The following is a 13,749-nucleotide window of genomic DNA, read 5'->3' as shown; positions in this document are numbered from 1 at the left end:
CTCTGCTGCAGGCCCAGAACTCGAGGGGCAGCAGCAAGCAAAGCAGCAAGAGCTGATGAAATTTCCTGTGGGGCCTGAGGTATTTACCGGAGAGCCGTGTTGGTGGTGTCCGAGTGTGGCCACAGCTGTGGGGCTGGGCTGAGGGCAGTGACAGAGGTGTAAAGGCAGACAGAGGTGGCACAGGGGAACCTGCAGCTGGGGCAGGGCCCTGGGAACAGGCTGTGCCAAGGGATGGCCCCGTGGGGCTGGAAGCAGCAACCCCCTCCACTGAGGGCCCAGCTGGTGGTTCAGCACACGGGAGTTTGATGCCTCTTCCCCACTTCCTTTTGAACGTTTGCTTAGCACAAAAGTGTGCTGCACTTGACTGCCCTCAGCTGCCCCTCACTGCAAACAGAGGCCTGTGAGAGCCCAGGGTTTCTGTGCTGACACTGCCATTGGGCTTTAGCAGCAGAAAAAGCATCCTGGAAAATACTCTGAGGACCAAACGAGACTGTGGTACTGGTTCTTTGCTGTGGCAGACAAGGGCACCCACGCACACGCCTCAACCCACTTGGAGCATGTGGCTCCTTGCTGCATCCTCATCCCGGGATGTGCCAGGCTCTTGCTAAGTACAAACCAACTCAGGCCAGCCTGCTTTTGTGCCTGATCCCAACTGCAAACAGCTGCTGTAAATCCAGGGCTGATTTTTCTGCTGTGTTGTAGAATGAAGTCATCCCTGTCTGGCCACACTTGAAGGTCTAGTCATCGTTCTGCTCTGTCTCAAGGCATGAGTCAAGGGAGGACACGTGTACCCGGTGCTGTGCAAGGTGTGTGTCCCTGCCTGCAGCTCGGGTCCCCTCAGTGCCCACCACAGCGTTTGGGGGAGATCCAAAGTTACCTCAGCCTGCAGTGGGGTGTTTCTGAAGGCTGTAAGGAGTGTAACGGAGAATTCAGGTCCCAGTTCCCTCTCCACCTGCCTGGGAAGAAATCGGCTGCAGATTTAGGGTTTGTGAAGCCCCTGATTTGCATGGCAGCCAAATGTGGCCAGGTAGGTCTGATGGACACCCCTTGCTGCAGAGCACTCCCTGTGAGTTTTCTCCCGTGGAGTCTTGCCCTAGCAGAACAGACCCTAATGCCTGTGGTCTGTGTGCTGACAGGGGCAGGATGGACAGCTGGGATTTATAGTACTGTACCAGGATGGCAGCAAGATGCTGCTCAGCTGGAAGTGAGAGATGGTTCCTCTCACAGCTGCTCTGCTGCTGGTTGAATCCTCTGGCCTCAGCTCACTGTTTGCTTTTGCTGATCTATTTTCATCTGCTGTGCCCAGCACATGGCTGAAGAAGTTAGGAGCTAAGGCAGCTGCTCTTCCTGAGGATTTTTCTCTCGCTGTAGGGCCATGAGTCACTGTCTCTGTCAGAGCATGAAATGGAATTTGCTTAACCCCATGCTGGAGACCAGAAATGGGTAGGTTTGCTTATGGTCTGCTTTGCTGCCTAAAATAAAAAGGAAGCTTTTTGCCTTCCAAGGCTAAAACCATACCTAGGTGAAGCTCATCCCACTCTGGGTCAGCAGCACTGTAGGAAGGGCTCTGTTTGCCTGCTAATAAACAGCTGAGACAAACCTCATGTACAGAAGCAGGAACCACTTTCCTCTGGAGACATGCCAGAGCATCTCCTGACCATTAGTTACCATCTGGTTTCATCCTGTGAGTGCTGGAGCAGGCAGCATGGACAGGAGGGTTGTGATCTCTGGGGCCGAGGTCACACAGGCTGAGGCAAGTGCTTGGCATCAGCTGCCTGCCCTGGCAGGGCCCATCTGAACTGGCCAGCCGTGCCCACAGCCTGGCTCCTGCTGCCTGAGGGTACACCAGGAGGCACCAGCAGGTCCAGGAACAGCTCCTTTCCCTTTAACCAGGTGCATCCCAGCATCAGCTGCATGGAGGGAGACATCCATCCTGCTGCCCACTGCAGCTGCTTGACACTGTGATGTGCCATCGGGGTAAGTGACTCTGCAGCTCAGTTCCCAGTATGTGCTCAGGTCGTAAGTCAGGACAAACCTCCCCTCTTATATCTGGATTTAAGAAAGAATCCAGTTCTCACCTGTGTCCCATTCCCTCCAGTTGCAACCTATGCACAAACTTGCTAAGCCCACCAAGCCAGGTATAATTCACATCTTCACTTGCTCAGGGCAGGTATCTTCACAGGACCATGCTTATTATGGACTAATGCACCTGAAATCAAACCTGGTTCATACGCAGCAGGGCAGTGGGTATTTATATATCCTGTTTAAGCTGAGTGGAGATGGGACTGCTAATCCTTTCTGACAGGGAGGTCACCCTTGAGAGTGGTGGCCTAGGAGGGCAAGCACCAAGGGGAGGTGTGTGGAGCTGGGGGAACTGTGTCAGCTGGTGGGGGATGCCCTGAGCTGGTGGCTCCTCTGTCTGTGAGTGGCTCCTGGCTCCTCAGCCTTGACAGCAGCCTCTTTTCCCTCCGTGCTGCCTTCATCTTCCTTAGCTGCTTCTGGCTCTGAAAAGGTCACTGCATCTGAAGCCCGGAGACCATCCCCATCTCCACATTTACTTCCAGTACTGCAGTTGTTCCTCTCCTCTTTGCTGTAACACCATCTCCAGTGAGGCAAGCCACCCAAAGCAGGAGCTCTAAGGTCCTGAAAGGTCCCCACCAGGACCCTGTTGTGACTGATACTGTCCCCTTAGTGTCAGGTGACTTGGGTAGTGAAAGGGACAGCATCTGTACTGTCCCCAGCACACATGGGGTGCATTTGTGGGCTCCTGCTTGTGCTGGGAAGGGGACAGACCTGATAAAGCCCTTTCCCACCAAACTGCTCTTTGCAGCAGCTGCAAGCGAGTCCAGTCTCGCTGGTGGTGGCTGGCACGGTGGGCTCAGAGAGGAGCTCTGCAGCTCCCCATGGCAGGCACATGTGCAGGGCAGCACTGTGGGCAGTGAGTGAGGAGGGTGCAGACCCGTGTTCTGCAGGAGGTGGAAGCTTGGTGTGATGAGCCAGTGCTCTGGGGGCCTGGAGGGGAGCAGAGGGCTCCCAAAGTGGCCCACCTGGCAGAGGAGGCCAGGGCAAGGTTCTGCCTTGCTGCTCTACTAGCCTGCTCCCTTAGGGCTACCATGGCTTATCCATGGGTGCTGGGGTGGCACAGATGGGGACGGTGCAGAGCTCAAGGTGAGACCTTTTTTCCATCTGTAGCTATTGGCTGTGGCGTACCCTGCCAGTGCTGGCACCCACCTCTGCCCCAGAGGTGATGGAGAGCTGTGGTCTGTGGGGTGCAGCCAGCTGGTTCACAGTGTGCTGTGCAGCCAGAGGCTCTTCTTCCTGTAGGTGCAGTAAAAACAGTAGCACAGCGACCAGGAGCACTTCTTGGCATCTCCGTGAAATGCTGGTGCATCATGGCTAGACCACCACAGCAGTGTTTGCAGTCCCTCCACCCACACCCACGTCCCCATGGGTTTCTGGGCTGCAGTGTAGGGCTGTGTTACCATCAAACATGCTGAAGCTATAGTTTCTATTTAGAATATGCCACGTATTTGTTTTAATGAGATGGTATGGAGCAGTTCATCCAAGAAATAAAAGAAAACTGGGTGCTCCCCACCCGTTGTCCACAAAGCTCTGTGAGAAATGGCCCATGCCCACCAGGCTCATCTCTGGGGGCTGCTTGCCTCAGGAACAACCAAGGGCTGCTGCAATGAGCAGGGCAGTGTTGCTCCAAGGGGACAAGTGCCTGTTTCTTAGCTGCTTCTGCAGTGAAGATAGCAGGTAGCAGGAAACATACCTTCTATTTTGGTGGGTCAAGCGAAAGCCCTTTCCAGAGGTAAGTCCACATCTAGACAAGAATCTGGATGCTGTTCTAGCAATATTAGGAGGGGTCTCCTTGGCAGAGCTGGCATAACTGTAGCTAACTAGTCAAGCCATGTTACCTCCCAGTGTCCAGCTGCATGTTAAGTTAGTGCAGTTCAGGTTAGGTGCCACATCCTACCCCTGGGGTCCCAGCAAAGACCAGGAGATGCTGTCCCCCTGCTGGAACCACTGTGAGCCCTGTTCTGGCAGGGCTGTGCCTGGGCTGCTCCAAACCCGGGTGCTCAAAATCCTGGTGGCTCCCACTGGAGGACAGACAGACAGTGTCCCCTGTCCCTGCTGCTCTCCTAAGGCCATATCTAGCCCACCCAAGCCATCTGCCTCCTGTACCCCAAGTGGCTCCATGGCAGGCAGGTTGATGCTGACGACCCTTGGCCGTCCCGGCTGGGCAGAGCCGCTCCGCCGATGCTGTGCTGGCAGCTCACGCTGCTGGTTCCCACACAGGCCTTTTGCCACAGGAAGGGAGCAGCTGCTACCATGGGCACCGTGCTGGACCTCGTGGTGAAGGACACAGGACGTGCTGTGCCACGCTGCTGGTAGCTTGTGTCCCCAGGGAGTCGCAGAGGTGTCCCAGGACGGTCTGCACCGCCGTGTGCTCCCCTCCCAGCGCTCGGGCCAGCAGCAGCCCCATCCTGCCAGCTCTGCAGGCATGTCCCAAGCTGAGTGTCACCGCAGGAGCAGCACCAGGGGCAGGAGGAGCAGTGCTGGCGAGACACAGATCCCGGCGGCGCCACCGCAGTCTTGGGCATTTTCCTGGGAGACAGAGAGAAGGTGTTAGCTTGCTTACCGCTGGGAGAGGGATGGGAGCCAACCCATCAGCCTGCAAGGGCTGGTTCCAGGTGTCAGGGCACTTCCAGCAGATCCAACTCCCAAAGAAACCCAGCAACCCTATGATATCTGAGCTCAAGCCCTTCCCAGGTGGTTCTAGTGTGACTCTTCCTGCCAGGAAGGCTCTTGTGCTTTTACATGGCTGTGTCTGGGTCCAGCCAGCAGGATGGGCATGTGATACACCCAGTTCAAGGGTGCAAGAGGAGATGTTTGTGCATGGGTATAGGAGGGCACATGATGAAACCCAGCCCTGTGCTCTCCCTCCCTCCCTCCCATGCTGCCCCAGGGTACCTCAGGGTGGAACGCGTGGCATGTGTCTGGCCGCCGCCGCAGCTTCTGGGACCTCATCCGCTCACACTTCACTGAAGCGTTATGTGCAAGGCTGTTAAGGACTCTGCAGTGGCAGGCAGGGAACAGGGGAATGACTGCTGCATAGATCCATGAGGCTCTGCTGCAAGACATCTAGGTGTAACTGCATGGCATGGGAGATAGAGTGGGGAGCGCTAGGGAAGGGCAGGGCACCCTGCATGGGTTGGAGACTTCTCCGAATTGTACCACAAGTTGGGTTGTGCCCTCCACCCCTGTGGCTATTGCACCAGAAGCATGTTTTCCACCCTAGCAAACATGGAGATGACAGGGCCTGGGGAGCTGTGCATCCTTGCTGTGCATGGAAGGATATATTTGACCTCTTTTGCATCCATCGGGACAGGTGGGAAGACGCTGCAATCGCAGACAGCGTCAGTGACGAGGAGCAGGAGGTTACTGCTGATGATCTGCTGTGCCACAAACATCCTGCAAGAAAACAGCAGGGGGAGAAAGCACATCCCTCTAGATACAATGCCAGAGCAGCAGCCCTGCCATTGCCTGGCCCACAGCAAAGAAATCAAAAGAAACCAGAGATCATCGGAAACAGGATGTCAGCAGAAAAGACCCAGAGAGCAGTCATGCACCTGGGGGAAGTGGCATTAGCACACCTTTTGTCTCAGAAAGCTCTGAACTGGCTCAAATTTGCAGCTCCATGCTAGGCACAAAAACCAAAATCAAAACCCAACCAACCAACCAACCAACCCCAAGGTAAACCCTCCCCAGACAGGGCAGCACGTCACAGCCTGGTTTCATGCAGAGGTAAGTCAATGCCCATTTACACATATTTCTGTGTATGCTGATACAATTCAAGGCTGTCTGTATTATGTGGCCCTGCAAGGAGCAGAGTTTGGCTAAGCTTCATGTTACTGGGGAGAGAAATGAAGGATCTCAGTAGTATCACACATGGCAGCAGTGTGACAGGACTGCCCGACCGGTGCTTGCAAAACACGTGGCTTTGCTTTGCAGCCACAATTTTGCCTGCCCTTGCCCCTCCCTGTCAGACAAGCAGACTGTGGCTTCTGGTGATGAGCACAGGCACATGCCAGTGAGGATGTCTCCTAGATGCAAGTGTTTGCCCGAGGGCACATGCACGTGAGGACTTGTGGCAGCACTGCTGCCCAGTGTGCAGGTGGCAGAGGGCTTGCGTGGGCAAGCGTGTTCTGGCCATCTGCAGAGTTTCATGCATGAGTGTGTATGTGTGTGGGCAGCCCAGACATGCCTCTGTGCTCACAAGGCTGCGTGTGACTGTGAGTTTATGCATTGGCACGTGCACATCCACAGCACCTCTGGGTGAGCACGGGGAGCGGCAGGGCTGCGTGCCCAAGCGTACACGTGCCGCCGTCACCACAGGACACTCTACGTGTCTGGGCATCTCAGCAGCCTGCACTGCTCCCTGCCCAATGCCTCACAGCTACTGCCTGTCCTTCCCCAGCACAGAGCCTGCAGCCACCCAAAGCAAGGCCGAGCTGCCCACGCTGCTGTCCTGCACTCCCTGCGGGCAGGCTGTGACGCTGCCAGGCACCGGTGGCTGTGCAGGGAGCTGGCAAACTGTCCTGGAGCCACTGGGCACAGGGAAGGCCAGGGACATGGGGCTCAGTGCCCCTGCACTAGTGGCAGAACTGGTACATGGCCCTCTACACTTCCAGTCCTGCTAACCACCACTCAGCCAAGAGAGAGGCTTCTGGATTAGAAATACAAGTTTGTGAGGATGTGCCCACTGCACTGGCCAACCTGACTGTGCTGGAGGAGTGCCCAGTCTCCTTGGTTATTCACCACCTGGTCTTGCTGCCTTCTAGCCTCTGGGGATTTCTGCATTCCCTTTCAGGTGTTGAATGTCACACTGCAGCTGACCATTTCATTAGTGTTTCCTGACTAGTGACAGCTTTGGTAGCTTTGACAAGCAGGTTTTAACCCACTCACAAATTCAGTAACCAGGACAGAGGTGCCCCATGCCAGCTTCTTGCCCAGTCTTCTCTCACTCCACCAGGAGCCACCCAGCTGTTTTCCTACCTTTGAGTCTTTCCTGCAGTTGATGCAGACTGAAGTCAGACAAGGTAGGATTGGGTTGGTTCTTTTTTTTTTTTTCAAAGAGACAAATCTATTAGGAAAGGCTGTACCAGTGGAAATATGTCTTTCTGTCACCTTTCCACATGTGATTGCTGATGGTGCTATGCAGCTGCTGAAAACAGCCTCTTTCCACAATGACTTTTCTGTTATTTTGGACTGTTCCTTCTTTTAAAATGAAAATGGAAAATAAAAAAGTGAACCCTTGTTTTCATTTCTTTCAGTTTAACATTTCCTTTTTTCCCAATCCCTGCTTTTTTTGTTTCTGTAGCAAAACAAAAAAGGGGGGAAATGAAAAAAAAGGAAATACGAAAGCATTGCAAAAAGGAAACTTTTCTAAGAAGAAAACTTTTGCCAGAAATGTGAAAAAACAGAAGAAGTTCCTTTCTGGAGTCTGTGGAACGGAAAGATACATATATCTATATTTAAATGCTCTTTTCTTCATTCTATAGCCACCTCTGCTTACTAACAGATGGTTTTAATGTTTTTCTTTTTTATCAAGAATTGGTAACTTGGTCTCTTCATCTCCTCCCTGTCCAGAACAGCTGTTTGGCTCTGCTCTGCAGCCAGAGCTATGGACGTGGCCGTGGGTGCAGCAGCAGGTGACTCTTCTCAGGTTGCTGTCATCACCCACAGGCCCTTCGACAAGGCTTGTGTGCTGTCATGACCTGGGGAGCCCCAAATGAAAGCAGCTCTTACTTTTGGCAATCTCCACACTCAATCAGCCCGTTGGTCTCCTTGATGGCTGGCTCGTACACGAACACGGGGTACTCGGTGTCGCACGGCTGCAGCGTGTCGTGCTTCTTGTGCTTGTGAGCTGCGAGGGTGAGGAGACAAGGGGAGAGCTGAAGGGCACAGCATCACATAGGAGCTGCCTGCACTGAGATGGACACATGTAAGACTGGTGACACAGGCTGGAGGAGCAGCCCTTCGTGGCCACTGCTCCCCTGCCAGTGGCCAAGAGCAGGTGCCTACCAGAGGAGAAAGGGCAGGAGATGCTGCAGAAAGCAGCCAGGCAGTGATCCCCGCTCCCACTAGGTGGTGTGGGAAAACCAGCCTATGTGAGAAACGCACCCAGGATTTATCTCCCCTCGCCTTCCCCCTGGGCACGGCTGTGGCCAGTTAGACAGGGGCACTTGGGCACCGACACCTCTGCACTCAAAGGAGCAGGGCTGGTCCTACCGAACCAGCAGCACTAAGGAACTCCCTCCTGCCTAACCCAGCCCTGGTTTGTGCACTGTTTTAAAGACTGAAACTGCTGAGTGGGATGGTCCTCAGTGCCTGTGCCAAGGGCTCTGCCCCTGTGGGGACTCTGGGTGTCCACGGTGGGTGGCACTGCATCAGCACAGTGACACTGACACTGCAGGGCAAACCCACAGCAGGCAATTCGAGAGGTCGAATACATGTCACAATAAAAAGAAACCACCAGCAGCAGACAGAACCTGGCCTGAGCCCGCAGGAAAGCAGATGATGGCTCTCCAGGCCCAGCAGAGCCCCAGCACAGCGCTGGCTCCTGCAGGGAGCAGCTGCTCCATCACTCATCAGTCACACTCTGTGGGACTCCCAAACTAATTTGGGGATGAGGGGGAGCTCAACTGCCTTACTAAGCCTCCCTCGAGAAGCAAAAACATTCTTTCTAGGAGTTCAGCAAAATCTGTCTTGCCTGAAACTACTGCCTTGGGCCCTTCTGGCAATTATTTTCTGCAGGAGGAGGTAGCAGAGCCAGCTCCTGCCTCTGTAAGACACAGGGGAATGCTGCTGATGGAAATGCAAAGCTTTGTTGCTAGGGCAGAGGTGGTTGTGGCTCAGCCAAGTCCGAGAAATGGTTTCTCCATCAGCGTTGGGTCTGAGCACAGACACCTCCCTGGGCAGCCCAATTCCCACAGCCAGGGGCACTGCAGGGAGGAGGGTCCCTCTGATGTGGAGGATGCCCAGTTCATCCCATGCAGCAACATGGGTTTCTATCAGCACATCTGTGGTCAGAAGGCACCCGAGAGGGCACCCGTGATTCTGAGGGGTGAGTGGCACCACTGTGACACCCTCACTGGGAGCAGTGGTTGCCTCTCCCCCGACACCGCCCCGCACACCACTGTGACACCCTCACTGGGAGCAATGGTTGCCTCTCCCCCGACACTGCCCCGCGGAGCTTGTTGTCTAAACTAATGTGGATTACATGGGAGGGAGAACAGTCTGATTTCCTCTGTTTTTCTTCTCTCTGCTGTGCTGATCCAGCAACACAAGATGTCCATTGAGAGCCATGAACTGCAGCCCAATCTTCCTTCTAATGCCTTCCCCAGGTGAATATGATGGGTCCTCAAACACCTTCCTGCAGTACAGTCCCTGGTAGTTGTGCTTTGCTTCTCTTCTGACCTCCCAAAGAGCAGCACTCACGAGGCATCCCCTCCTCAAATCCTCCCAGACTCTGGGACACACCTTTTGGAGTCGTGGTTAGGTTTGCTTTCCACAGATCCAAAAGCACACAGAGCACGATTTCAGCATGATGCCTCATTCTGTATTCACCCTGGATCCACACTGAATTAATCATCAGCACCTCTGCCACGAGCCAGGAGCTGCCTGGCTGTGCCCTGCCACCGCTCGCTGCCCTCCACGCAAACCCCACACACAGGAGCACACAAAAGCCTCTCCTGTTTTCCCGAGCACAGAATGCCTCTGGCTAGTACCTGTCACAGGGACAAACAGTCCTGAGGAGCTTTGGGATGAGCAGAAGAAGACCCTGTTTCTGAGGTGAATTTCAAAGGCTTAGACCTGATGGAACTTGCAGTATATCCCCGTTGATGCTGCAAGGAGAGAAGCTGCAAATGCTTTCTAGCTCAGACCAGCTTGTAATTGTATTCTGGCCAATAATGTCCCTAAACTAAGACTAAAGGAGTGTGAGGAACAGAGCAGGAGGCCTTTCTTTCAGCTTTAATTCATTGTACTTGAGGCTGGGAAAACAGCTCCAAACCCTGGCGCAGGTGGCCAGACTATCCTAGTCGGGGCCAGGGGGAATATGGGGACATGCTTGTGGCAAGACATTGGTCTCTCAGCCACAAACCATCAGTCTGGTTGTGTTACCCCTGGATTCCCAGCACTGTCACTGCAGCACAGCTGTTGGCAATCGACTGTGCCATTCTTGCTCAGAAGAATTGCTGTGATGACCACAAAGGTGACCTGATAAAGCTGGGGCAAACTACTTGCAAGCATTTAGAGTATTGCTCATGCCAGGAGTAGAAAAGAGTCCTGACATAACAGAGACTTCATCCAGGCCTTTACCTGTCCCTGGTAAGGAATGACAACCTTCACTAGCTCCAGCTTCCTGGTACAATATCACCAAGCAGATGGAGTTAAAACCTTCACTAGCTCCAGCTTCCTGGTATAGTATCACCAAGCAGAGGGAGTTAGAGCAATATAAAATACAGCGGTGTGAAGGACAGGGTGCAGGGAGGGGGTGAAGGAGACTATTGGCTTGGAAAATATGGAATGAGACCTCCCAGCCCCAAAAAGCATTGAATCAGCTGTCATGCTGCACTTGGTGGGCTTGGAGAACTGGGCCTCAAGGGGAAAGTCAGTTAAAGAGACTGCACGATCCACACCTGGGATAAATCTGGCCAGCACTGCCTGGGGGCCTGACCCATACACATGGGCAAGAGCTGTACAGAGAGGCAACACTTGATCAGTGAGTCTGGGTTGAACAATGCCATACTGGCACTGACAGGAGCAGCCTTATGTATTGGAGGTGAGCAGTGGGAAGTACACCAGGTTTAGTCCCCTCAGGGACACTTTTACCACTGGCAGTATAGGCTGCATCACTCTCAGAAGTGACATTTCTGGCTGAGTCTCTCACAATCATCTGCAATTTGACTTGCTCTGGGTTACCTTCATCACATGCACCAAGCTGTATTTTTAAACTCTGCTAAATTGGCATAAGTGCCCCATGTAGACCATCTTAACTCAGGGGTTTTTGGCATAAGCTAAATGAAAAGAAGCCACTTTAAAATCTCCTAACTTCGGCACAGAGACAGGACCTATGACAGAGATTATGCTTAAGCCTACTGTCACTTAATTTGCTTGGAAGCAATGCAGCTGCAGCAGTATTGGGAAGTTCAGAGAAGCCCAGTAGCATGTGCATCATCAGCACTGAGCCTCTGCATGCACATGCTGGACATCAAAATGTTATCAGCACCCTGAGAGTGTCGTTGGTCAGGGATTAGTAAACAGCCAGCGGAGCTGATAACAAATTGCAAACTTTATAGCAGAGTGAGTTAATTCCAGGCTGTCCTTGCTACCATCTGCACTTCCAGAAAGACTTTGTCAGGCATTTGGCAATAAGTCCTTCTGAGCAGCAAAGGCAGCTGCTGTGCCTTGTTATGAAGTTATCAGCACCCTGAGAGTGTCGTTGGTCAGGGATTAGTAAACAGCCAGCGGAGCTGATAACAAATTGCAAACTTTATAGCAGAGTGAGTTAATTCCAGGCTGTCCTTGCTACCATCTGCACTTCCAGAAAGACTTTGTCAGGCATTTGGCAATAAGTCCTTCTGAGCAGCAAAGGCAGCTGCTGTGCCTTGTTATGAACAGCCCAGATTTTCTTTCCCACCAACGTAAATCATGCACTCGAGTCAGTGGATTTACTCTGGGACATGAGACAAAATCTGCCACTTAGTTACCAATATAAAACACAGAATTCAATTAAGTATCTTGTAAAATATCCTCTGTGTACATTACCATGCAGTAAAAAGAAACTTCTATGTTCTAGAGCATTCTGGAAATAGTCCTCTCTAGGCTGCATGCCTTGGCTGGAAGTATTTTTTGCTTTATTAAAAGCTTTCAAACCAGTGGCAATGTCCATAAAAGCAGAAGCCCTTACAAACACAGAGAGGAATAGAGATGCTGAGAGCAGTGAAAAATCTGTGGCAGCAAACATGTCTTCTCACTAACTCTGAAAAGCAGATTTGTATGATGAGTGCAGTCTGAATATATCACACCCATATTCCAACAGCAAGTCTTGTTTTCCCAGAAACCACACTAACCTGGGAAGCAGAAACAGGCTCAGTGCTGCAGAGCCAGAGGTGCACAGCCAGGCAAGGGTGAGCATTAGATCCCTGATCTAATTCCTCTGCACATAACCCGGAAAAAAATGTGTGCTCAATTTCTCTCTCACAAAATGTCTCCCTTGCTTCATATTTTTCGCATACATCAGCCTTGGCATGCAGTCAAGAAAACGTTAACATCGCTGGCAAAAATCTACAGCCCCTTCTTAGCAACACGTGCAATCCATTTCTTGCAGACCCAATAGTATTCTTCTCCCCTGCTACTCTTCCCCACATGGACACTCATGTTTTTCATCTGTAGACACCCTCTCTTCCTCTGCCTCTTCTTCATTCAGTGAGACACATTCCAAGTGTCTCTGTTTCCCGATCTCTGTCTCACACATACGTCTTGCTGGGCAGAGAGCAAATCGGCAAACGCAAGCTAGATATGGAAGCAGGGAGATACAAACACAGGCACAGTCTGGACTCTGTCTTGGAGGAATTTCTAACTTGCCTGTAGGAGTGGATTTATGAGCTACAGCATATACTTATCAGTTGAACTGCTTGAAATTATCCTGGTGCTGGGCTAGGATTTATCAGAAGGAGCTAAGCCATGGGGTGTGGAAAAGAAGACTTAAGATGCTTCTTAATAACTGAAATCTGTGAGACCTGTATAGTTATTCCTGCAAGAAGGTATGGGTTGGTCTTTGGTTTTGGAATAACTACTGAAAAGAACCAGTTGGGAACCAGGGTGAAGGACGTGCCACGGTACACGGGCGACAGGCCCAGCTACGCCAGAGTAATGAGTGATGATGTTGTCTGAGACTGCAGTCTCACAGGAGGTTTGTGTGTTCCTTCTATCAACTTGTCAGTGACACACCTTCGATCACCAGCTCAGCCAGCTAAATGAGCAAGTGTCTCTTGCTTCCTTGCAGTGCAGGGAAATAGAGCCAGGCACTGCCTTGTCCCTCTAACACCTTACTGCAAGTTCCCCATTATCCAAAAGGTGGAAAAGAGTCTTTCCTAGCCTGGGATTTCTAGATAAATCCTCCTTATTTACTTTTTTTTCTGTTAAGTAGTTCTACTTACAGTGATGGAAGACAGCCTTGGCTGGGTAAGTCCCAAGACACGTACAGACACACAGTGACAATGGAGCCACGGGACAGTCGCACATGATGGCAGCGCAACGAAGAGATGGATTTGCACACAGCAGTCATGGACGTGATGTGGGAGATGAAGAAAGCACAAAAGGAAATGGTGATGAGCAGGGCAGCAGTGAGAATCCCCTCCCTTTTCCCTCACATCTCCTCAAGCAAAGACTAAATCAAACTGAAGCCACTGAGAATCCACAGCAGCTCTCTGCAGGAACACCAGGTCGGTCTGTCCTCCAGAAAGGGCATTCCCTCCTGCCCTGCCAAAAGTACTACACTTGCTCATCTGACTCCTCCTCACCAATTTCTCCATGGGGCCACTTTCATTATCCTGCTGCGTTACACAGCAGCCAGGGCTGCTCAGAGGAGAGCTGCAACTTTCACCACCATGGTGTTGGAGGAGGTGAATGGGACCTAAACAGTCCTCGGACATAGGCCTTGTTTTCTGACTAGAA

General features: G+C 52.3%; 1 protein-coding gene across 1 annotated transcript in view; it reads right to left on the bottom strand.

Annotated features, from left to right (window-relative positions):
- Positions 1-4,524: 4,524 nt before the first annotated feature.
- LOC103806114 (voltage-dependent calcium channel subunit alpha-2/delta-4-like) overlaps positions 4,525-13,749 on the bottom strand; it is a 13,020-nt gene continuing 3,795 nt past the window's right edge. Inside the window, exons 4-8 of the mRNA XM_009078792.1 lie at positions 13,233-13,253; positions 7,816-7,933; positions 5,366-5,478; positions 4,978-5,060; positions 4,525-4,611 (exon numbers count right to left, since the gene is read on the bottom strand). Of these exons, the coding sequence (XP_009077040.1) occupies positions 4,525-4,611; positions 4,978-5,060; positions 5,366-5,478; positions 7,816-7,933; positions 13,233-13,253 (422 nt within the window). The remainder of the gene's footprint in view (positions 4,612-4,977; positions 5,061-5,365; positions 5,479-7,815; positions 7,934-13,232; positions 13,254-13,749) is intronic.

The sequence above is a fragment of the Acanthisitta chloris genome, unplaced genomic scaffold, assembly GCF_000695815.1.
Source record: "Acanthisitta chloris isolate BGI_N310 unplaced genomic scaffold, ASM69581v1 scaffold39350, whole genome shotgun sequence".
Classification (NCBI taxonomy): domain Eukaryota; kingdom Metazoa; phylum Chordata; class Aves; order Passeriformes; family Acanthisittidae; genus Acanthisitta; species Acanthisitta chloris.
The sequence above is the reverse complement of the archived record's forward strand: the minus strand, read 5'-3'. Positions and strand labels throughout refer to the sequence as shown.